Source organism: Podarcis pityusensis (genome assembly GCF_964106645.2).
Source record: "Podarcis pityusensis genome assembly, chromosome: 12".
Classification (NCBI taxonomy): domain Eukaryota; kingdom Metazoa; phylum Chordata; class Lepidosauria; order Squamata; family Lacertidae; genus Podarcis; species Podarcis pityusensis.
In genome coordinates, this window is record NC_138037.1 from 20,957,420 (window position 1) to 20,980,676 (window position 23,257).

General features: G+C 44.5%; 1 protein-coding gene across 1 annotated transcript; it reads left to right on the plus strand.

The window, feature by feature from the left end:
- Positions 1 to 76: 76 nt before the first annotated feature.
- LOC308460120 (uncharacterized protein) lies at positions 77 to 22,785 on the plus strand. The gene is made up of 8 exons (XM_080976107.1): positions 77 to 931; positions 1,261 to 1,382; positions 2,012 to 2,157; positions 3,734 to 5,256; positions 15,341 to 16,159; positions 19,246 to 19,367; positions 20,515 to 20,660; positions 20,887 to 22,785. Exons 1-8 carry the CDS (start codon positions 170 to 172, stop codon positions 22,491 to 22,493), a joined length of 5,247 nt encoding a protein of 1,748 aa, XP_080832233.1. The 5' UTR covers positions 77 to 169; the 3' UTR covers positions 22,494 to 22,785.
- Positions 22,786 to 23,257: the final 472 nt, after the last annotated feature.

Consider the following 23,257-nt stretch of genomic DNA (forward strand, 5'->3'; position numbering starts at 1 on the left):
GGCCACGGCGGCGGGCGCGTGGAACGCAGCCACGTCAGGAGAAATAACGCCCGCCCGGCAACGGACGGCGACGCCCACCCTGCGACGGGAAGACCGGCGCCCACCGCGCAGAGCAGCCGGCCCCGACGCCGCAAGCGGCTGTCTCGGCGGGGAAAGCAGCAGGCAGGCGATGGCGGCCCGGGGACTGCGCCGCCTGCACACGGACTGCGTGGAGAGGCCCCTGTCGCGCATGCTGCGGGACTTAGGCGGCTTGGTGGGCGCGCACCCGTGGCCCTTCCTGCTCGTGCCCTTGGTGCTGACGGGCGGGCTGGGCGCCGGCTTCAAGTACCTGCCCCGCAACGACCTCGGCGACCTCGAAGGCATGTACACGCCCATCGGAGGCCCCGCCAAGGCGGAGCGCCGTTTCGTCCTGGCGCACTTCCCGACGGACGACGCCGCGCGCTTCTCCCCGCAGAGGCTGAGCACCGAGGGCTCCTTCGCCTCCTTCATCGCCGTGGCCGACGGGGACTCGCTCCTCACCCGGGAGGCCTTCGCCGAGCTGCTGGCCCTGGACGCCGCTTTCCGGAGGATCGCCTTCGGCGGCGTCTCCTTCGACAGCCTTTGCGCGCGCATTGGGAACGCCACGTGCAGCAGCCCCAACCCGCTGCTCAGCGCCGTGCAAGGCGACCCGGGCAGGATCGAGGCGCTGCTGCCTACCCTGACTTTCCCCATCGCCGAAGGCGGCGTTTTCCTCGGCCCCTTCCTGGGTGGGGAGAAGCTGCTTCCCGGAGTTGGCCCGGCGCGCCCCTTGCGCGCGGCCAAAGCGATGCGCCTCCTTTATTTCTTGCAGAATGACGTGTCTTCGAGGCGCGAGGCCAGCAAGATCTGGCTGAAGGCCTTTCTGAAGCGCATCCCCGGCGTGCTGGACTCCTTAAAGTTCAAATTCATCCGGGTAAGTGGCTTTCTTCCAGCCGCTCCTAAATTGACACTTGTAGGAGGGTCCTCTGAAATGAAACTCATCTTGGGAAAACTGGGCAAGTGAATTTATTATTATTATTATTTTAGATCGCCATGCAACACGCTTTAATTTGGAATTAAGTTGCCATGTTTTGGAGCTCATCAGTAATCACACACACAAAAATACTATGAAGGAACGAGCAATAATAATAACTATTCATTTTATGATTATTCTTAGCCCTTGAGAACATTAAGCTATAAATTAAGAGACAGATTATTTAACACTCTATGTTCTTCCTTCTTTCCCCACCCCTAACCTGACAGGTATTCTATATTTCCTCAGTATCAAAAAAAGAAGAACTGGAAAAACTTACTGGCAAAGTGATCCCATTGGCCACTATCGCTTATTTTTTAACAATAATCTTTACAATTGTATCATGTGCAAGGTAACTTCTCACCCCATAATTCTTGGGAGAGGGAGGGAACCAGGGCCGTAGCTAGGGGTGGTGCAAAATAGGCTAAAAATGTGTCCATAAATATAAATATTGATTATTGCCTTATAAGAAATGGTTTTAAATAAAAGGTGAATTGAATGGGTGGAAGGGGGCGTTGGAGAGAGGCGGAAAGAAGAGCTAATTTGTCCATGGCTAAGGGGTGCAATCTGGATGGTTCTGTCAGGGGCGCAAGATCACCTAGCTACGGCTCTGCAGGGAACATCCCTCTTTTTCAACATGGGCAAATCTTTAATACGCAGGAGGGAGCAAATTGGCACATGTACCATGAAATGCCATATTCCACTAGATGCTTTTAAATCTGTTTTCCATGCTTTTTGGGTGTCTACTGGTCAAGTTTCTACAGTGTAGACAGAGCGAAGCCCACACATAGACTGAAGAGACGGTGTTATCACTACCTAGAGTGGCTTTTGATCATTGGTACACTAAACACATGCTTAGTCTGCTTATTGGGTAATCCAGTACTGATACCTCTGCCAGTTTCCATTTCTCAAAGGGCGTAAATTGGCACATACACATTGAAACTCTGAATCTTGATATGTTCTTCTTTATCTGCTTTACAGGATGGATTGTGTACGGACAAAAATTTGGGTTTCATTTTTTGGGGTGATGTCAGCAGGATTATCAGTCGTCAGCAGCTTTGGATTACTGCTGTTTTGTGGAATGCCATTTGTTATCACGGCTGCAAATTCACCCTTTCTTATACTTGGTAAGTGGGCAAATGTATGCATTCGTCATGCTCTATCCAGTGGGCTTTTGATGAGAATATCTAAATATGAAAGAGAACTTTCACCCATCTATTATTTTCCTGAACTGTGCTAAGAATTCTAGTTTCTCTATGGCAGAGCTTTCCAAAATTTTCATACAGTGGTGCCCCGCAAGACGAATGCCTCACAAGACGGAAAACCCGCTAGACGAAAGGGTTTTCCGTTTTTGAGTTGCTTCGCAGGACGAATTTCCCTATGGGCTTGCTTCGCAAGACGAAAATGTCTTGCGAGTCTAGAGATTTTTTTTTCGCTTTTCCCCCCCTTTATCTAATCTGCTAAACCTTTAATAGCCTTTAATAGCCTTTTAGCAGCTAATCCCCTAAGCCTTTAAGCCTTTAATAGCCGCTAAACCGCTAATAGCGCTAATCCGTTAAGCCGCTAATAGGGTTGCTTCGCAAGACGAAAAAACCGCTAGACGAAGACTCTCGCGGAACGGATTAATTTCGTCTTGCAAGGCACCACTGTACTTGTAACACACTTTTTAGACATGAGTCATTTCGTGACACAGTAATTCAGTTTGACTAGCAAACCGTAGGTTAAACTAACCCCTTTTCCAGTCCCTGGAGGAGCACTGGGAGCATTTGCACGGCACACTGCAACCAACACACTAACATGTCGCGACACACAGTTTGGAAAGCTCTGCTCTATGGTGCTCTGTCATGGTTAATCTTCTTAGGCTACGGAACAGCTGCATATTCCTGCATTGCAGGGGCTTGAACTAGATGAACCTCAAGGTCCCTTCCAATTCTATGATCTGCACTATGATCAGCTATATTCACTTACTTGGGAGTAAGCTGCATTTAATTTAGTGAGACTTACTTTTGAGTAGGTGGGGCTGTGGGTTAAACCACAGAGCCTCGGACTTTGCCGATCAGAAGGTCAGCGGTTCGAATCCCTGTGATGGGGTGAGCTCCAGTTGTTCGGTCCCTGTTCCTACCAACCTAGCAGTTCAAAAGCCTGTCAGAATGCAAGTAGATAAATAGGTACCGCTCCGGCGGGAAGGTAAACGGCGTTTCCGTGCACTGCTCTGGTTCGCCAGAAGCGGCTTAGTCATGCTGACCACATGACCCAGAAGCTGTACACCGGCTCCCTTGGCCAATAAAGCGAGATGAGCACCACAACCCCAGAGTCAGCCACGACTGGACCTAATGGTCAGGGGTCCCTTTACCTTTACTTTTGAGTAGAGAGGTATAGTATTGCACTGTAAGGTTCCAGTTGTGTGCACCAGAGTGGGGAACTGGTAGAACACAGGCTGGGTGTATCTGTCTAGCTCATGGCATCCTGTCCGTAACTACAGTGAAGTCTGGAGGAAAGCTTGCCATTGTCTCCAACGGAAGTCTTTTGTTATTAAGGCATCACAGGGCTCTCTGTTTTATATATAGAATTGCAATATTAATATAACTTACTAATCTGTAAATAAAAAATGACTAGGTGTGTTCCTCTTGTATATATCTATATATTCACGTTTCTCCTGTGGCATGTTTGCAACTGGCATGATCAATAGTTCCTGTTCTTCAGGGGTTGGTGTTGATGACATGTTCATCCTGGTGTCCTGCTGGCAGAAGACTCAAGTGAAGAAGAGTGTCAAAGATCGGATGGCTGACACCTACGCAGATGCAGCTGTTTCTGTTACTATCACAACACTTACTGACGTTTTAGCCTTCTACATTGGAATTGAAAGTTCCTTCATGTCCATTCGGTCATTTTGCTTGTATACAGGCACAGCCTTTCTTTTCTGCTACGTCTACAACCTGACTTTCCTTGGGGCAATTATTGCTCTTAATGGCCGAAGAGAAGAAAGCAACAGGCATTGGCTAACGTTCCAGAAAGTGATGGATAAGCCTCAAGATTCGAAGAGCCCTATGTATAACAGGTGCTGTATAGGAGGGTTTATTGATGAGTCCACTGGAGCAGAGATTGAGCATCCCATGAATGGCTTCTTTAAAAATTACTATGGCCCCTTCCTGATGCATACCTGGACCAAGTTGTTTGTGACAGTCCTGTATCTGGCATACCTGGTAAGTAGTAGTTATGGGTGCGGACAACTTAAAGAAGGAATAAATGTCCGAAATCTAGCTGTAGATCGTTCTTATGTCATTCCGTATTATGACCTGGAAGAAAAATATTTTTCTGAGTATGGCCCCAGGGTCATGGTTATCGTTACGGAAAGCATACCGTATTGGATTTCATCTGTCCGTGCAGATCTTGAGAACTGCATGCAATCAATGGAAAATCTATCCTATGTGGACAAGGATCTTTCAGAGTCATGGTTGAGAACTTACGAAACTGTTGCAAAAGGCATTTCTTCAAATTTAAATGACCAAAGTTCATTTATTGGCAATTTATCAGCCCTGTTTAGAGTACATCCAGAATCTGAGTGGGATGTTAATGTTAGTGCTATGGAAATTCCAGTGTCACGATTTTTCGTACAGACCATCAATATTACCAATGTAGAGAAGAAGAAGGAACTTTTAAACCAGTTCAGACAGCTTGCAGAGGACTGTAAGTTACCACTGATGGTTTATCATCCAGCTTTTATATACTTTGATCAATACAATGTAATAATTAAGAACACCATTCATAGTGTTTTGAGCGCTGCTGGTGCCATGTTAATTACTTCCTTGCTGCTCATCCCCAATCCTCTTTGCTCCCTGTGGGTAACCTTTGCTATTACCTCTGTTATTGTTGGTGTGTCTGGTTTCATGGCCTTTTGGAATGTGAGCCTTGACTCCATATCCATGATCAGCCTTGTTATCTGCATAGGGTTTTCAGTAGACTTCTCAGCCCATATTTCCTATGCCTTCATTGCCAGTGAGGAACCCAGAGTGAACGACAAGGCAGTGGAATCTCTCTACCGCCTTGGTTACCCTGTCTTACAGGGTGCTGTTTCCACCGTTGCGGGTATCCTGGTGCTGTCCATGTCATCCACTTACATCTTTAGAACTTTTTTTAAGATAATGTTTCTGGTTATCGTGTTGGGACTCGTTCACGGTCTCGTTTTTATTCCTGTGTTTTTAACATTCTTTTTTGGGGATATTATTCCTTAAAATCAACCATTCGGGTTCATCTGCAGACTCCAAAAACACTACCTGCCTGTTTATGATGGCATGGTTCAGACACCATAGCAATGGTGCGCCCCAGATAAGAGTAGAATGGGATAAATATGGTTTGGGTGCCTGTAAGGAGCTTAACAACATGCTGAGACGATTGCCTTTACAGAAGCACTTTGCTTCTCCTCTTTTGTGTTGGTATCCCAGCTGTGCCTTGGGTTCAGAGCCATGGCAGGCACCTAGATAAGGGGGTGCAGTGTGGCAAAGGGAGAAGTCTAGCTGGTTGCAGTGTGGGTCCCTGTATGAGGCAAATTAAGTCCAGGCCCAAATCTCATACGATCTGGGCTCTCATAGTATTTGTGTAAACCCTTTTTAAATGGGAGAGTTTGTATTCTGGAGTGCCCCCCAGTTCAGACTTCATCATCATCGGTAAAGAAAACAGGATCGTTGATGTGAGGTTTGTCAAAAGAGAAGATCTGAAATCCGTGCCGTAGATTCAACCCTTAAAAGCACTGAGGGGCAATTCTCATGTGAAACAGGGCTGACTATCAACAGGACATAATGAAGTTGAATGCTGAGGTGATCTCTCCAGACCTTCATCAAAAATTGTAATGTATACTATTAAAATAATTCAGTTTATTTATTTATTGTGTTTACTTTTCTGTGCTAACTTCAGGGAGGGCGAGGAGTTAGCTGTTTGAACACAAGTGTCACTAGATGGCACTGTGGAAGAAGACTAGACTGAACAGAAAAATAAAGTTCAGTTTTGTGCTTCATCTCAAGATGGAACAAGGCTTCTGAGTAACTTGACAGCTATATCGCAGTGTGTTGCCCTGTGCACCAGTTCAGCTACAACTTACACTATCTTTAGGATCAGTCTGTTAATCTGGCTGGTGACGGTGATGACAAATATTTTTTGGGGGGTGGGGAATCAGCAGAGGTCAGCATTATAAATGCAAATTTTACAAATTTGTTACAGCCATTTGTTTTAAGATGCTGCTTCCGTTCAAATATATTGTATTTTTGTAATACTCAAACTGTTTTATTTTGCCACTGGAAAATCACAGTCCATTTCCCTCACTCCTTTTACAATAGTTTGGCATACGCAGTTGTAAATACCACCTAGAACAGGGGTAGGCAACCTAAGGCTCGTGGGCCAGATGCGACCCAATTGCCTTCTCAATCTGGCCGCGGACGGTTCAGGAATCAGCATGTTTTTACATGAGTAGAATGTGTGTTTTTATTTAAAATACATCTCTGGGTTATTTGTGGGGCATAGGAATTTGTTGGGACGCGGGTGGCGCTGTGGGTAAAAGCCTCAGCGCCCAGGACTTGCCAATCGAAAGGTCGGCAGTTCGAATCCCCGTGGCGGGGTGCGCTCCCGTCGCTCGGTCCCAGCGCCTGCCAACCTAGCAGTTCGAAAGCACCCCCGGGTGCAAGTAGATAAATAGGGACCGCGTACTAGCGGGAAGGTAAACGGCGTTCCGTGTGCTGCGCTGGCTCGCCAGATGCAGCTTGTCACGCTGGCCACGTGACCCGGAAGTGTCTGCGGACAGCGCTGGCTCCCGGCCTCTAGAGTCTGTCAAGACTGGCCCGTACGGGCAGGGGTACCTTTACCTTTACCTAGGAATTTGTTTTTGTTTTCAAAATATAGTCCTGCCCACCACATGGTCTGAGAGACGGTGGACCAGCCCATAGCTGAAAAAGGTTGCTGACCCCTGACCTAGAATACAGTTGTGCTAGTCACGCAAGTAGCTTTTGAAATGTTTTTTTTTTTTAAATGATATTTATTAGGGTTTCAAAAGAAGGATACATAAATAAGAAAGAGAAAAATAGAAAAAAGAAAAATACAAAATACAAAAAAAAAATTAAAAACAATTCCATCATTTCATCACTTCTCTTTCATTTACTTGTTTCCCGGACCTCCTCATACCTCCCTTTTTTGTATTCCAGTTCAATTTATTAGTCCAGCAATTCCTTTCCCTCCTTTTTAATCCTGATCTTTAATCTTAATATATTATAGCATTAGGTTTTTACGTATTGAAAATCCAATTTTTCCATATTCTTTTATACCATTACAGCTAGAAACCACTTAACTTCAATCCAACATCATTCTAACATTCATTAATTTTACAATATTTCTGTAAGTAGTCTTTAAATTTCTTCCAATCTTCTTCTACCGACTCTTTTCCCTGGTCTCGGATTCTGCCAGTCATTTCCGCCAATTCCATGTAGTCCATCATTTTCATCTGCCATTCCTCCAGTGTGGGTAGGTCTTGTGTCTTCCAATGCTTTGCAATAAGTATTCTTGCTGCTGTTGTGGCATACATAAAGAAAGTTCTGTCCTTCTTTAACACCGATTGGCCGACTATGCCCAGGAGGAAGGCCTCTGGTTTCTTCAAGAAGGTATATTTAAATACCTTTTTTAATTCATTATAAATCATCTCCCAGAAAACCTTAATCCTTGGGCACGTCCACCAAAGGTGAAAGAATGTACCTTCAGTTTCTTTACATTTCCAACATTTATTATCGGGCAAATGGTAGATTTTTGCAAGCTTGACTGGGGTTATGTACCACCTGTATATCATTTTCATAATATTCTCTCTTAAGGCATTGCATGCCGTAAACTTCATACCTGTGGTTCACAACTGTTCCCAGTCAGCCATCATTATGTTATGTCCAACGTCTTGTGCCCATTTAATCATAGCAGATTTCACCGTTTCATCCTGAGTATTCCATTTCAACAGCAAGTTATACATCTTTGACAAAATCTTAGTTTTGGGTTCTAACAATTCTGTTTCTAATTTTGATTTTTCCACCTGGAAGCCGATTTTCTTGTCCAAATTGTATGCCTCCATTATCTGATAATAATAAAGGCAGTCTCGCACTTTGTTTTTTAGTTTTTCAAAACTCTGAAGTTTCAATCTATCTCCATCTTGTTCCAAAATTTCCCAATATTTCGGCCATTTGACCTCCATATTGAGCTTTTTCAGAGCTTTCGCTTCCATCGGTGACAGCCACCTTGGGGTTTTATTTTCCAATAAATCCTTATATCTTATCCAAACATTAAACAATGCTTTCCTGACAATATGGTTTTTAAATGCTTCTAGATCCAAAATGTCAGTGTTTTCAAGAAGCAGCCATTCTTTCAACCAGCAAAAAGCTGCTGATTCATAATAAAGTTTAAGGTCTGGCAGGGCAAATCCACCTCTTTCCTTTGCATCTGTTAGTATTTTAAATTTTATTCTGGGCTTCTTGCCCTGCCAGACAAATCTAGAAATATCTCTCTGCCACCTCTTGAAACAGTCCATTTTGTCCACAATTTGCAACGTTTGAAACAAAAACAACATTCTAGGCAATACATTCATTTTTACCGCAGCAATACGACCCAGCAGTGAAAGCTTCAAATTTGACCAAATTTCTAAATCTTTTTTCACTTCAGCCCAGCATTTTTCATAGTTATCTTTAAATAAGTTCCCATTTTTTGCTGTCATGTTAATCCCCAGGTATTTTACTTTCTTAACCACTGTTAAACCTGTCTCATTCTGAAACCTCTCTCTCTCCATTGGTGTTAAATTTTTCTCTAAAACCTTAGTTTTTAACTTATTCAATTTAAACCCTGCAACTTGACCAAATTCTTGAATCAGTTCTAAAACCCTTTTGGTACTAGATTCTGGCTCCTGTAACGTCAGTACTAAGTCATCTGCAAATGCTCTCAATTTGTACTGTTTGTCTCCGACCTGTATACCTTTAACCAACTGGTCCCTTCTTATCATATTCAGCAGAACCTCCAGGACCGATATAAAAAGCAATGGGGAGATTGGGCAACCTTGTCGTGTCCCTTTTTCTATCTTAAATTCTTCCGTCACCACATTATTTACAATTAATTTAGCCTTTTGTTCCGAATATATTGCACTTATACCATTTTCAAAACCTTGGCCTACCCCCATACCCTGTAGGTTTTTTTTCATAAAAGTCCAAGAAACATTGTCAAAAGCTTTCTCCGCGTCCACAAATATTAAAACTGCCTTAGTATTTATATTCACTTGTAATTTTTCTAAAATATTAATTATGTTTCTCATATTATCAGATAGATGTCTTCCTGGGAGAAAGCCTGCTTGGTCCTTGTGTATCTCTTCCACTAAGACTCTTTTTAATCTTTTAGCCAAAATGTCAGCAAAATTTTTGTAATCCACATTAAGGAATGATATGGGGCGATAGTTTTTAAGCTGCGTCTTTTCAGTCTCTATTTTCGGTATAAGTGTGATATATGCTTCTTTCCACGACTCTGGTGCCCTTTTCCCCCTCCATTATTTCATTACAGACCTCTTTCAAAGGTTGTACTAGCCATTCTTTTAAGGATCTGTAGTATCTAGAAGTCAGTCCATCCGGTCCTGGAGATTTACCCAATTGCATACTCTGAATGGCACCTTCTATCTCCTGTTCAGTTATTTTGTAGTTCAACATTAATTTATTTTCTTGAGAGATTTTTTGTAATCCATTTGTTTTCAAAAATCGATCTACATCAGTTTCTTTCAGTGGCTGAAATGGTTTTCAATTCACATTCTGTGGAACTATGAAGTTCGTTGTAAGTTTGGTAGGGTTCCTTAACAAGAAGCTCATGCATCGCTGACAAACCTCCATTAAATCTTTTTTCTCTGCCTCCATTACATCAGCAACGAGCCATCCACCAGAGCTGTTTCAAGTGGTCCGGGGTCTTTTACACTCTGGTCCATGTGACCACTGTGTACAATTTGCTCAACACTTTGTTGACAAAACCTCTCAGATTTCTTCAGATTCGGATACTGTAGTTGATACAGGTCCAGTGGATGTAACTTTAGACTCTGCTTTGGACTTTTCAAACTCTACAGCCCAAGGATGTGGACAGGATCCTTGAAAATGTGAGAGCTACCGCGTGCTAGATCTTTTAGTTCTTCTTGATGTCTCCGCAGCTTTTGATACCATCAGCTATGGCAGAGCTTTCCAAAATGTGCGTTGCAACACGTGTGTTGGCTGCAGTGTGTAGGTGTGTCATGCGAACACTCCCCACACTCCTGCCAGGGCTGGAAAGGGGTTAGTTTAACCTATGGTTTGCTAGTAAAACTGAATTACTGTGTTGCAAATTGATGCATGTCCAAAAAGTGTCACCAACGTGAAAAGTTTGGAAAGCTCTGGACTATGGTATCTCTGTGCTGGGACTTGGAGGTCCTGCTTTACAGTGGCACCGTCCTTCCTGGATGGGTACACCCAGGAGGTGGTCCGGGAGGACTCCTGTTCAACATCTTGGCTGTTGGCCTATGGCAGGCATGGCCAAACTTGGCCCTCCAAATGTTTTGGGACTACAATTCCCATCATCCCTGACCACTGGTCCTGTTAGCTAGGGATGATTGGAATTGTAGTCTCAAAACATCTGGAGGGCCAAGTTTGGCCATACCTGGCCTATGGGGTCCTTCAGGGTTCTATTCTGCCCCCATGCTATTTAGCATTTAAATGAAAAAGCCGTAACTCACTTTATGTGGGGCGTCTTTGAAAAGTGCTCAGAAACTTCAACTGGCTCGAAAAGCTGCAGCCAGAACGTAGACCGGAGAGCACATGACTTCTTTGCACAATTCAAAGTACTGGTTATGACTTTTAAAGCCCTACACAGCTTTAGTCCAAGCTATCTGAAAGACCGTATTCCCTCATACAAACCTGCCTGGATGTTGACATCTTTGGGAGAGGCTCTTCTCTCAGTCCTGCCACCTTCCCAGCCACACTTGGTAGGGAGAGGGTCTTCTCGGTGGCTGTTCCCAGACTTTGGAACTCCTTCCCTAGAGACGTTAGACTGGCTCCCTCCTTGTTGTCCTTCCACCAGCAGGTGAAAGCTTTTGTACCAAAAGGCTTTTGGGAACTGCCTGCTTTTAATGAGAGGGCTGGTGCCATGCTGTTTTTATTGTAATTATTTGTGTGGTTTTAATAGATTTTATATTTGTGTGTAGTTTTACTTCTAACAATGTTTAATTGTTTTCTTTAGTGTTTCCTTTTTACATGTAAGCCGCCGTCAGTCCCATCAGGAAAAAAGGTGGGGTATAAATAAATATATAATACTGTAATTATAAGTAAAACCATTGAATGTGCATATGAAAAACATTGGTCATAGGAACATAGGGAGCTGCCTTTTATTGAGTCAGACCATTGGCCCATCTGTCTCAGTATTGTCTACATTGATTGACAGTGGCTTCCCAAAATTTCAGACACTGTTTTCTCCCAGTTGGGGACTGAACCTGGGACGTTCTGCATGCAATATACACGTTCTGCCACTGAACCATAGCCATCCCCCATAGCCACCATGTTGGACTTGCGGACAAATCTGTCCCAGTCCCAGCAAGCATTGTTCCAAGTATTTGTGCATGCTTGTTGTGACGGTGAAGGGTTCCTGATCGCCAGAATCCATTGCACAGCAACGCTTATAAATCGGCCAATGGAGTAAGAACTGCACTGATGCCTATGATATTCTCCGAATCTTTCTTCCACTGTATGATACAAAGAGAAATACGAGTGAGAACATCTTTGTCTCTATAGCTCATATGAAGCAATATTTCATCCACTGACATTTCACACATTCTGGAGACCAAGGGCAGCCAACATAGTGCAGTCACAATGTTTGTTGGACTACAGTTCCCATCATCCCTGACCAGTGGCTATGCTGGCTGGGGGTGATGGGAATTGGAGACTGAAGGGAGTTGAAGTGCAGCACATGGAGGGCATCATCTTGGCTACCCCACTGCAGACTGTAGCCCTCATCAGAAAATTGCATGACCTTCATAGAGCTAATACGTGGAGCAGAGCAAAACCTCACCTCTTGTCAGTGACTCCCACCCCAATGTCCATGCAAGGATTACAGTGGTACCTTGGCTGCCGAATGGCTTGGCTCCCGAATGCCACAAACCCAGAAGTGTTCTGGCTTGCGAACGTTTTTTGGAAGCCAAATGTCCATTTCAGCTGTCGGCATTGTTTCCGGGGCCAATCAGAAGCTGCACCTTGGTTTGCAAACGTTTTGGAAGTCGAACAGATTTCGAGAACGGATTGAGTTCAAGAACCAAGGTAACCACTGTAATTACTTGTAGGCATTGCTCAAGGGTGAGGATCTAAAGTGAGCCTTGCTGTCCTCCACATGAACCCTATTGATTTAATTTAATTTAAATTTAATTTTGGTATAGGACTAGTTTCCCTTGCTTTTTACTTTTATACCTTTGGGGGCGTTTTTTTCCAAAACAACACCTACTTTTCCTCATTGTGGTGTCAATGGTTATTTCCACCACATTGCTGTTTTATCTTTCCAGCCTACCCTCTGATGTACCGTAGGTTAGGGTGACAAACTGACTGGCCCAAGGTTACCCCATGAACTTCATGACCGGAAGGGGATGTGAATGGGAGTCCCCCACTTTAGCCCAACAGTGACAGTTCTTAAAGAACTCACACGTGAAACTGCTAACCTAACAAATAATATGTAACGAGTTCCTAAGATTGGCCTCCATTCCTAAGAACTTGAAAGTGACCAATGTAGCACACAATTTAAACAATGGATCCAGAGGGAATCCAGGAAATTGTAGGCCATTTAGTTTAACGTGTGTTCTAGGTAAATTGGTGGGTGGAAAGCATTATTAAAGTTAATCAAAAATATGCAAACCCAAATCTTCCAAAGCAGGATCAACATGGTTTTTGCAAAAGTAAGTTGTGTCTCATTAATCTTTCACAGTTCCTTGGGAGTGTTAATAAGCTTGTGCATGGGGCTTGCTTGAAGCTTGGATCATAGAGTTGGAAGGGATCAGTAGGATCATCTAGTCCAGAGGTGGCCAACTCCCAAGAGACTGCGATCTACTCACAAAGTAAACAACTGGCAGTGATCTACTCCCTTTTTGGAGGGTTCAGGTCAAAGTTGTTCAGCTTTTTTTAGGGAGGAGGAAAGCCCCGTTTTCTTGCGGTTCAGGTCGAAGTTGGTGAGCTTTTTTTAGAGGAGCCCAAACTTGTTGAGCTTTAGGGGGACCCATCTCTACCACAGACGTCCAGTGATCTAACAGTAGATCACGATCTACCTGTTGGACATGCCTGATCTAGTCCAAACCCCTTGCAATGCAGGAATCTTTCATCCAATGTGGGGCTTGAACCTACAACCCACAACCTCATGCTCTACCAACTGAGCTATCCCTCAGGGTTATCTAGTAAGCACTGTACACTTGGGATATTTAAAAAGCCTTTGACAAAGTCCGTCACCCAAGGCTCCTGAGCAATTTTAGTAGTTGTGCATCAGTAGCTGGAAGCACAGAGGAGGAATAAATGGACAATTCTCACAATGGAGGGATTTACTCATTCCTAAATTTATATCTCACCTTTCTTCCTAGGAGCTCAGTGTGGCATACATGGCCCCCTCTTCTCCATTTTATCCTCACAAAAATGCTGTGAGATAAATCAGGTTGAGATATTGTGGCTGGTCCAGAGAGTCATGTACTAAGAAAGGTTCCCCAAGAATCTGTATTGGAACTAGTGCTTTTTAACCTGTTCATAAATGATATACGGTTAAGAGTAAATAGATTTTACTGACCTGTGGATAGTACAGTAAGGAGGGAAAAAATACATGTTTGATATTTTGGAAAACGTGCATATACATAAACATATATATAAAGTGACTGCAAGCACAGGGAAACAAACACCTGCAGGCATGCCCACAGTGGACCACAGGGTTCTGGAATTCTTGGTGGGGTGGGAGAGAGCAGTAGCGCATCCACAGCTGTGGATGGAAAACATTGAGAAAGAGTGCAATTAAAAGTCAGGGCTGTGCAAGCCACATGCACATTAAAAATCTGGTATGTTCAGAGCCTATGTCACATCCTAAGTATATCTACTAGTATGTCATATGAGCAGGAAATCTATTTATATTCTTGTGGTATCTGAAATCCGGCACAAGCATCATTCTGTACAATAAAAAAATCTAAAACCTTTCACCGTGGCATTTAAAAGAACTTGCTTGGCAATCACATAATTATAGTAATCTCTAGATTCATGAACTCTTGTGAATCTGCAATTTCTCACCAGTTTATTCCAAAACTGCTTCATTGAACTTCTTTAAAGCTGGCACTAAGAAGATTTCACAGAACAGTGCCTTTTTGCTCTTCTGGATCCTAGCTGGTCTTCAGCAAGCTTTTAAAATATATATATATATATTTATACGTGGCACACTCATCATTAATTTTTTTTTATCAGAAGGAGCTAAATACTATCAAAACAGCAGATGCAGCAGCAAGCAAGTTCCTTAAAATATCAGGTCATGTGCATAAGAAGTAAAACTGAAAGTAAAATACAATTTTTTTAATACTTGGGGTGTGTTCACATTCCTGCCTCAGAGCGCTATTAAGTTGTTGTTGTCGTCGTCGTCCCCCCGCCAGTGTGTTTCATGCCTCTTTCTGCCTTCGACTGTTCTTATCAGGACAGCTTCATTACTGTCAGATTTGTTTCTGTTTGAGGGTGCTGATGGCAGGAGAGACAAATTAGGAGTGGCTTAAGGACTCCAGTCAGCAGTATTTTATAATGGAGTACAAAATACATAACATGTCATGGGAACATGAATTAAAAACTGCACTGGAAATGCGGTGAGTGTACAGTAAACAGAAGTGGGGAGCCGCAGGTCGCCCACCCTTGCGGAAAAAAGACTGCCGAGACGAAGGAAATTCCCAGTTAAACGGGTTACTGGTTAAAAGATCACTTTCATTGCATCTTGGCTAAAAAGGCACTGCGCCCTCTCGTTCTGGATTTTCTCGGGAGTTTCCCTCAGACATAGCGGCCACATTGCAGCCAAGAAACTGATGCCTTCGCTGAACGGAGTTTCCCTCAGCATCGCCTCGCTCCCTCCCCCCAACCGACTTCTGAGGCTGTTAACGGATGGGCGTTTCCCGAAGGCGAACCTCCGCCCAGCGGCCATTTTTACCATCTTTTCCCGCTCAGTTCCCCCTTTTCGAGATGTTTCAGAAACTCGTGCTAAGTGGGGCCGGGCTGCCCTACGCCTAACTTACTCGGATAACGGTCTGAACTCTCTTAACTCTCTTCGCCGCTGGGAGGAGGAGAAAGAGAAAAAGCGATGGTGCCCCTCGACTGCCACACGGACTGCGTGGAGAAGCCCCTGTCGCGCGCGCTGCGGGACTTAGGCGACTTGGTGGGCGCGCACCCGTGGCCCTTCCTGCTCGTGCCCGTGGCGCTCTCGGCCGCTTTGGGCGCCGGCTTCGCGTTCCTGAGCAGCCTGGAGAACAACGACATCGAGGGCCAGTTCACGCCGCTCGGGGGCCCCGCCAAGGGCGAGCGGCGCTTCGTGCAGGCGCACTTCCCCACCGACGACGCGCGGCGCTTCTCCGCCGAGAGGCTGAGCACCGAGGGCTCCTTCGCCTCCCTCCTGGCCGTGGCCCGCGGCGGAGGCTCGCTCCTCACCCGGGAGGCCTTCGCCGAGCTGCTGGCGCTGGACCAGGCGGTGCGGGGGCTCCGCAGCCCCGACGGCGCCGCGCTCCCCTTCGCCCAGCTCTGCGCGCGGAGCAGCCCCGGCCACAACTGCAGCAGCGCCAACCCGCTGCTCAGCTTAGTGCAAGGCGACCCGGCCGGGATACAGGCGCTTTTGCCCGACCTCACCTTCCCGCTCTACGTCCCTCCGCTCACTGCCAACCCCCTTTTCCTGCCCCCCTTTCTGGGAGGCCTCGACTTGGGCCCCGGGGATGGGCCGGCGCGCCCCGTCCGGGCAGCCAAAGCGCTGCGCCTCTTCTACTACTTGCAGGAGGATGAGGCTTCTCGCAGAAACGACAGCGCGCTCTGGCTCCGGACGTTTCTGGAGCGCATCCCGGGCGTGGTGAAATCCTTGAACCTCGCAACCATCCAGGTAAGTGTCTCCTGGCACGATGGAGCCGGAATGTGACCGATGTGAATCTCTGTGTCTGCCTGATGCATTACTTACTGCTTACTGGAGCGAACAGGATCTGAAGTCAAATCACTAGGGCCAGAGGTTCCCCATGCCTAACGCACCTGCATCAGCAAGTGGAGGCATTCAGTGGCGGCCAAACATTTAATTTTAGTAAGTAAACAATGTGCGTCACCACAGGAATTAGAACACAGCATCTCCAGCAATACAAGAATGCCAAGGAGTACCTCTTTCAAAATGATGCACATTATTACTATGCCTTGTGTCAATCTCTAGGTTTTAAAAATGCATTTTATCCTTTTATGCTGTTTCCTGAATTACTACTTGTGCACTGCTTGGACATGCTTGGATGTAAATCAGGGGCAGAACACCTTGAGCCCATGGGCCAAATTTGGCCTGCCAAACTTCACCATTTGGCCCATAAGGCCATTTTACCCAAACTATGCCCACATGCCCTACATCTGATGTCACATGTGATGTCAGGCACAGGGCAGGTAGAGATAGGGCTAGATCAGCTGCACATACCACCGATCCCAGCAGAAAGGACCACCCATCAGCTGATGCATTGGGACTTCAATTCTACTTGGGCACCATCTTCCCCTACTCCCATTGGCCCACTTTGACAGGACCACCCATCTGTCAATTTCCTCTACCCACCTGTCAAAGTTGGACCATAGGATGGGGAGAAGCAGGATCTGACCTGCTGGTGGTTGACTGGGGTCTTGAGAATAATGTTCGTTGCAGGACTTCCAACTGCACTATAAATAAAGCTTTCAAAATATGTTTAAATAGGGAGAGCAAGGGGAATGAATTTGGGCCCTACTGCAAAAAGCTTGGGGCCCTGAATTAACCTCTAGCAACACCTCCTCCAGATTATGTCAGTGTGATGGGCTGATTTGTTCGAAATGCATATCATTCGACCCACAGCTCCTCACCCATAGGAACCCCTCCCCCTTCTTTGCGAAAGTGAAAACAAAAAAGGACTTGCTCACTTAGCCTTTGTAGAACAGAAAGCAGAACCTCACTGCGTACTAAAACTGAGGGTTAGCTAACAAGCCCAAGCAAAATTTGTACTGTATCTGTTTTCTCAGCTGGGGTTGTTATTAGTGCAACTAGTTCTGCTTCTCTGTGCTACCCAGGCCTGAATAGTTTCTCCCTTTCTTTTTGTCTCTCTTTTTTTTTTTTACCTTTATCTCCCTTAAAAAAACCTTTTTAATTATGTGGTTTGACTACTGGAGCCAGTAACACTGTTCAGTGTAAGGCTATTAATATGCCTCTTTGCATCCAGAAGGGAAGCAAAGGAACTGCTCCAGACAGGTAAGTTTTATTCCATTTGGGTTAGTCTGTTGCAGCTTTTCATTAATTAGCATGTGTTTTCCCTCTCACCCTATTAAACAGAACTCATTGCTTTGAACTTACGCCTTCTGCTACAGCATCCAACCAGACATCAATGCCTGACATTTTATTGAAAGGCTATCTTTGTTTTAAAGTTTATTATCCTGCCTCCTTTGGACAATTTTTTTATTATAAATATCAGGTGGGGTATAATATGCACATTTAAACAATATATGGAAGATGTATCTTTCAGCAGAAATGGGGTTTCTCCCTCACAATCCTCAACATTTGGTTAGTTTTACTGGCAGGCCTAACAGGAAGACTAACGGCTTCTGTTCCCTGCCCTGCCCACCCCAGATAAAGGGGAAAATAAAGAGACAATTGTTCAGTTCCATGCTGCTTCCTGCAGAATTCTTTTTTCCTCTTCCTGCTCCAATAAACTTTTAACAGAGAGGTTGGGAACACCAAGTTGAAAGTTAATTTAGTTCTCAGTGCTACTAGTTTCTGTACAACTCGAGACTAGTCCTAAAATAAGTGGATCCAAGGCCCTTAGTTGGTGAGCACAATAATTTAAGAGCTCTGCTGGATTAGACCAAAGCATCCTTTTCACCCATAATGGTCAAGCAGATGCTTATGGGAAACCCACAAATGAGGATTGTATCCCTCTTTTGCTCTTGTTTCTCAGCAATTAGTACTCTGGTACTTAGAGGCATGCTGCTTCTGAAGATGGAGACATGGAATAGCATCATGACTGGTTGCCATCGGTATTATTATCCTCGGTGAAGCTCTCTTAAGTACTTTGTAAGGAAAGGTACTTAAATAGCCATCATTTATTAATAAAGCCCATATTGCTCGTAAAATTCTTAAATCTTTCATGAATTTTGCACATATATATGTATGTACGCATGTATGCAATATTGGATTTATATTCTCAGTGACTCAAAGCATGAGCAAATGGATAGATTTTAAAAGTTATGTAAACTAGTGGCTGTCTCTAAAAGTTTGAAGCCAGACAGTGGTGCTAAGCTGAAGCTTCTGCCAGTCATAGGCTGTGCACACATTGGTGACTTGAGGCATTAGAGACTTTGTTCAGCCAACCCAACCAAGCAGCTTAATGAAGACTGAGAATTGCTGGGCGGCCTCAGAATGTTGAGTGTCCAGTGGGATGCGGAGTGAAATGAATTATTCTCAAAGAGGGCAGGGCTGGCTAACTTGAACCCTTGGTGTATGAAGTCTTGCACTGTTTAGGACGGGCTATCCGAAAGACCACCTCACCCCTTATAGGGCAAGTCAAGTAACTGAGGGCCTCCAGCAGATACCACCTGATCAGGAGGTCTGTTCCGCACAGTGTAGGACATGGGCCTTTATTGCTGTGAAACCTGTCCTTTGGAATTACTCCCCACTGCTTGAATATTACACAGACGCTGTATCGGCTGTCTTTTAAGTGCCTACTGAAGAACCTTGCTCTTAGCAAGTAGAGATCTTTCCCAGTCTACATCTGTATTGGAATTGTTTTAAGAATGTTTTTATTGTTTGCTATCCTGGGCCCCTGTACAGGAACACTCCGTGCTGCAAAATTTATTTCAGGTCCCACTTATATTCTGCTAATTGCACCCTATCTTTATACTCTTGTGAGCATTTAGATTTATATATTAAGAGAGAAAATATTTAACATGTGATCTTCTCTTCTCCCCCGCCCCCCTCTATGGCAGGTGGCTTATTTTACTTCATTGTCCAGACAAGAAGAGTTTGAAAAAAATACTAAGGAAGTGGTCCCTTTGTTTTCCATCACGTATACCTTAACAATAACCTTCTCAATTATCTCATGCTCAAGGTAATTGCTGAGGAAAGGGAAATCATTTTTATCTTTTCATTTTGTGAGAGTGTATGGGGGACTCCCTGGTCTTGAATGGGGCAACTGTGTCTGTGAAGGAGGAGGTGCACAGCCTGGGAGTCATTTTGGACTCAAAGCTGTGCATGGAGGTGCAGGTCAATTCAGGACAGCTGTCTACCAGCTCCATCTGGTACACAGGCTGAGACCCTACTTGCCTGCAGACTGTCTCGCCAAAGTGGTGCATGCTCTAGTTATCTCCCGCTTGGACTACTGCAACGCGTTCTATGTGGGGCTACCTTTGAAGGTGACCCAGAAACTCCCAACTAATCCAGAATGTGGCAGCTAGACTGGTGACTGGGAGCAGCCGCCAAGACCACATAACACTGGTCTTGAAAGACCTACATTGGCCCCCAGTACATTTCTGAGCACAATTCAAAGTGTTGGTGCTGAACGGCCTTGGTCCTGGATACCTGAAGGAGCATCTCCACCCCCATTGCTCTGTCCGGACACTGAGATCCAGCACCGAGGGCCTTCTGGCGGTATCCTCACTGTGAGAAGCAAAGTTACAGGGAACCAGGCAGAGGGCCTTCTCGGTAGTAGCACCCACCCTGTGGAACGCCCTCCCATCAGATGTCAAAGAAATAAACAACTATATGACATTTAGAAGACATCTGAAGGCAGCCCTGTTTAGGGAAGTTTTTAATGATTGATGTTTTAATGTATTTTTAACCTTCTGTTGGAAGCCGCCCAGAGTGGCTGGGGAAACCCAGCCAAATGGGTGGGGTAGAAATAATAAATTATTATTATTATTATTATTATTATTATTATTATTATTAGGTATCATGTGTATGCAGGCTTAAGAGGAGGTAGTAGATCTACCAAGCTTCATCTGAATGTCTGCCATCTTTCCCACATTCCATCGAAGAATGCAGACTCAATGGCCTTACCAACAGCTTGGAAGCTTGCATCCTTTTCTGAGATATTTTGTGCAGCTAGGGCTTCAAATCAGAGCTTCACACAGCTTCAGTGCGTGCATAGCCGATCCATGTGGTGCTAACGGGTTTAGCTTGGTTCAGTGGGAGGAGGGATTAGTACATGGACCGTGATACTCTGAATCGAATTAGAATCTTCTTAATCTGTTTTCCAGGCTGGACTGTGTACGGACAAAAGTGTGGGTTGCAGCTTTTGGGGTGCTGTCAGCAGGCTTATCTGTCGTCAGCAGCTTTGGATTGCTGCTCTTTTGTGGGGTGCCGTTTGTTGTCACAGTTGCAAATTCGCCATTTCTTATCCTTGGTAAGTGAGCAAATGTACACATTCCTCCTGACTTCTCCATTGGGCTTTTCATTAATACATTTAAGTATGATGATGGGTGAAAATTCTCTTACATATCTACGGGTTTGCGACGTTAAGGAGCCTTTTTTTTTCGGGAGCCAAGCCATTCGAGTTTCAAGATATCACTGTATTGCTCTTCTCGCATGACATATAGGAACTAATATGTTATATATTTGCCATTCTTCAGGGGTTGGTGTTGATGACATGTTCATCCTGGTGTCTTGCTGGCAGAAGACTAAAGTGAAGGACAGTGTCAGAGATCGAATGGCTGACACCTACAGAGAAGCAGCTGTGTCCATTACCATCACGACCCTCACGGATGTTTTAGCCTTCTACATTGGAATTGCAACTTCATTCCAGTCCGTTCAGGCATTTTGCATCTACACAGGAACAGCCTTTGTGTTCTGCTACTTATATAGCCTGACATTTCTTGGGGCCATTCTTGCTTTAAATGGGAGACGAGAGGAAAGCAACAGACACTGGCTCACATTCATGAAAGTGAACAATGAGCCTCAGGACTCTCAGGGCTGCACATATAACATGTGCTGTGTAGGAGGGTCTTTTGATGAGTCCACTGGAGCAGAGACTGAACACCCCATGAATGGATTCTTTAGAAAGTATTACGGTCCCTTCCTTATGCACAGCTGGACCAAGGTGCTTGTGGTAGTCCTTTATCTCATGTACTTGGGTAGTAGTATTTTTGCCTGCACTCAAGTCCAAGAAGGTATAGATCTTCGAAATCTAGCTAGTGACAATTCTTATGTCATCCAGTATTATGAATGGGAAAAGGAATATTTTTCAGAATACGGCCCAAGGGTTATGGTGGTTGTTACTGAAAGCAAAGCTTATTGGGATTCATCTGTCCGTGCAGATCTTGAAAACTGTATGAATGCACTAGAAAGCTCATCCTACGTCAACAAGAATTTATCAGTGTCCTGGTTGAGAACTTACCAAGATGTCGCTAAACGTATGTCTTTCAATATAGATGACCGTAGGCTTTTCATTGACAATTTAGCCACCCTTTTTGGGATTAATCCAGACTTCAAGTGGGATGTTTATGTTATTGCTACAGAAATAATAGCATCACGTTTTTTCATACAGACAGTCAATGTTACTACTGCAGTGGATGAGAGGAGTCTTTTAAATGAGCTGAGAGGTCTTGCTAAGGACTGCAAGGTACCATTGATGGTTTATCATCCAGCTTTTATTTACTTTGATCAATATCTTGTGATCGTTCAGAACACAGTTCAAAATGTTGTGATTGCTGCTGGAGCCATGCTACTCATTTCCTTACTACTCATTCCCAATCCTCTTTGTTCTTTGTGGGTAACCTTTGCTATTGCCTCTGTTATTGTCGGTGTAGCTGGTTTCATGTCCTTCTGGAATGTGAATCTTGATTCCATATCCATGATTAACCTTGTAATTTGCATAGGGTTTTCAGTAGACTTCTCAGCCCATATTTCCTATGCTTTTGTTGCCAGTGAGAAACACAAAGTGAATGACAAGGCTGTGGATGCTTTGTACCACCTTGGCTACCCTGTTACGCAGGGAGCTATTTCCACTATCTTGGGAGTTATTGTACTCTCCATGGCATCTTCTTACATCTTCAGAACCTTTTTTAAGATAATGTTTCTGGTGATCTTGTTTGGGGCTGTTCACGGTCTCATTTTTATTCCTGTGTTCTTAACTTTCTTCGGCTTTTGTAGTAAAATGCCAAATAGACAGCTTCCAGTCAGTGCCCAGAGCTCCAGTGCTGGAGGAGTTCCTTTCTCAGATACAAATACTGTATTATGAAACCGCCTAATGTAAACATGACAATATTACAATAAGAGCAGTTCGATAATGGAACTAATTACCTAGAGGGCGGGAGTGGGCTCTTTCTGGTGAGCATTTAAGGTCCCCATCCCTACCTTGCAGGCTGCCATCTGATTGGATTTTACTTTGATTCTGACTTGATTTTAGGAGGTAGGATGTATTTTAATTGATTGCTTGATTTTATGGTAATATGTCATATATTTGATATTAGCCACTCTGAGCCCTGTTTTGGCTGGGGAGGGCAGGGTATAAATAAAATTTATTATTATTATTATTGTTCCTCAGTGTTCTCTCTCCCACCACTTGCGGGCCAACTTTGGAAAGTGAGCAGGACCACTGACATCACGATTACATCAGGTGGCCCTTTTGCCCACATGGGTCTTACAGAGCACTTTTTATAAGGCTTCGTAAGACCCAATGATTAGCTGATTGTCAGGTGTTGCAAAGCCCTGCACGCAGCAGTTTGCTTAGGATATTTCAGGCACCACCATTCCACTGATTGACAGCGCCTCAAAACCCCTTTCAGTTGAGCCACGTTTCAAACCTGCCTGGAAATACCACCCATTGAAGTGGGTACCCCTCCTTATCCCAGATCTGTAGGGGCCTACTAAGGTAGAATCTCTTATGTTCTCTGTGATGCTGTGATATTAGCACCCAAAATGTACAATATATCAAGTTTTGCTTGTGTCATATTTTCTTTTCTTTTTTAATTCCTTTTTTAATGTATTTTTTAAAAGATTTCT

What these genes read in the sequence shown, in the direction of transcription:
- LOC308460120 (XM_080976107.1), top strand. Translation starts at nt 170, where the DNA reads ATGGCGGCCCGGGGACTGCGCCGCCTGCACACGGACTGCGTGGAGAGG. An exon ending in TTCACCCTTTCTTATACTTG is followed by an intron (nt 2,158 to 3,733) that starts GTAAGTGGGCAA and finishes CCTGTTCTTCAG; the next exon opens with GGGTTGGTGTTGATGACATG. An exon ending in TTCGCCATTTCTTATCCTTG is followed by an intron (nt 20,661 to 20,886) that starts GTAAGTGAGCAA and finishes GCCATTCTTCAG; the next exon opens with GGGTTGGTGTTGATGACATG.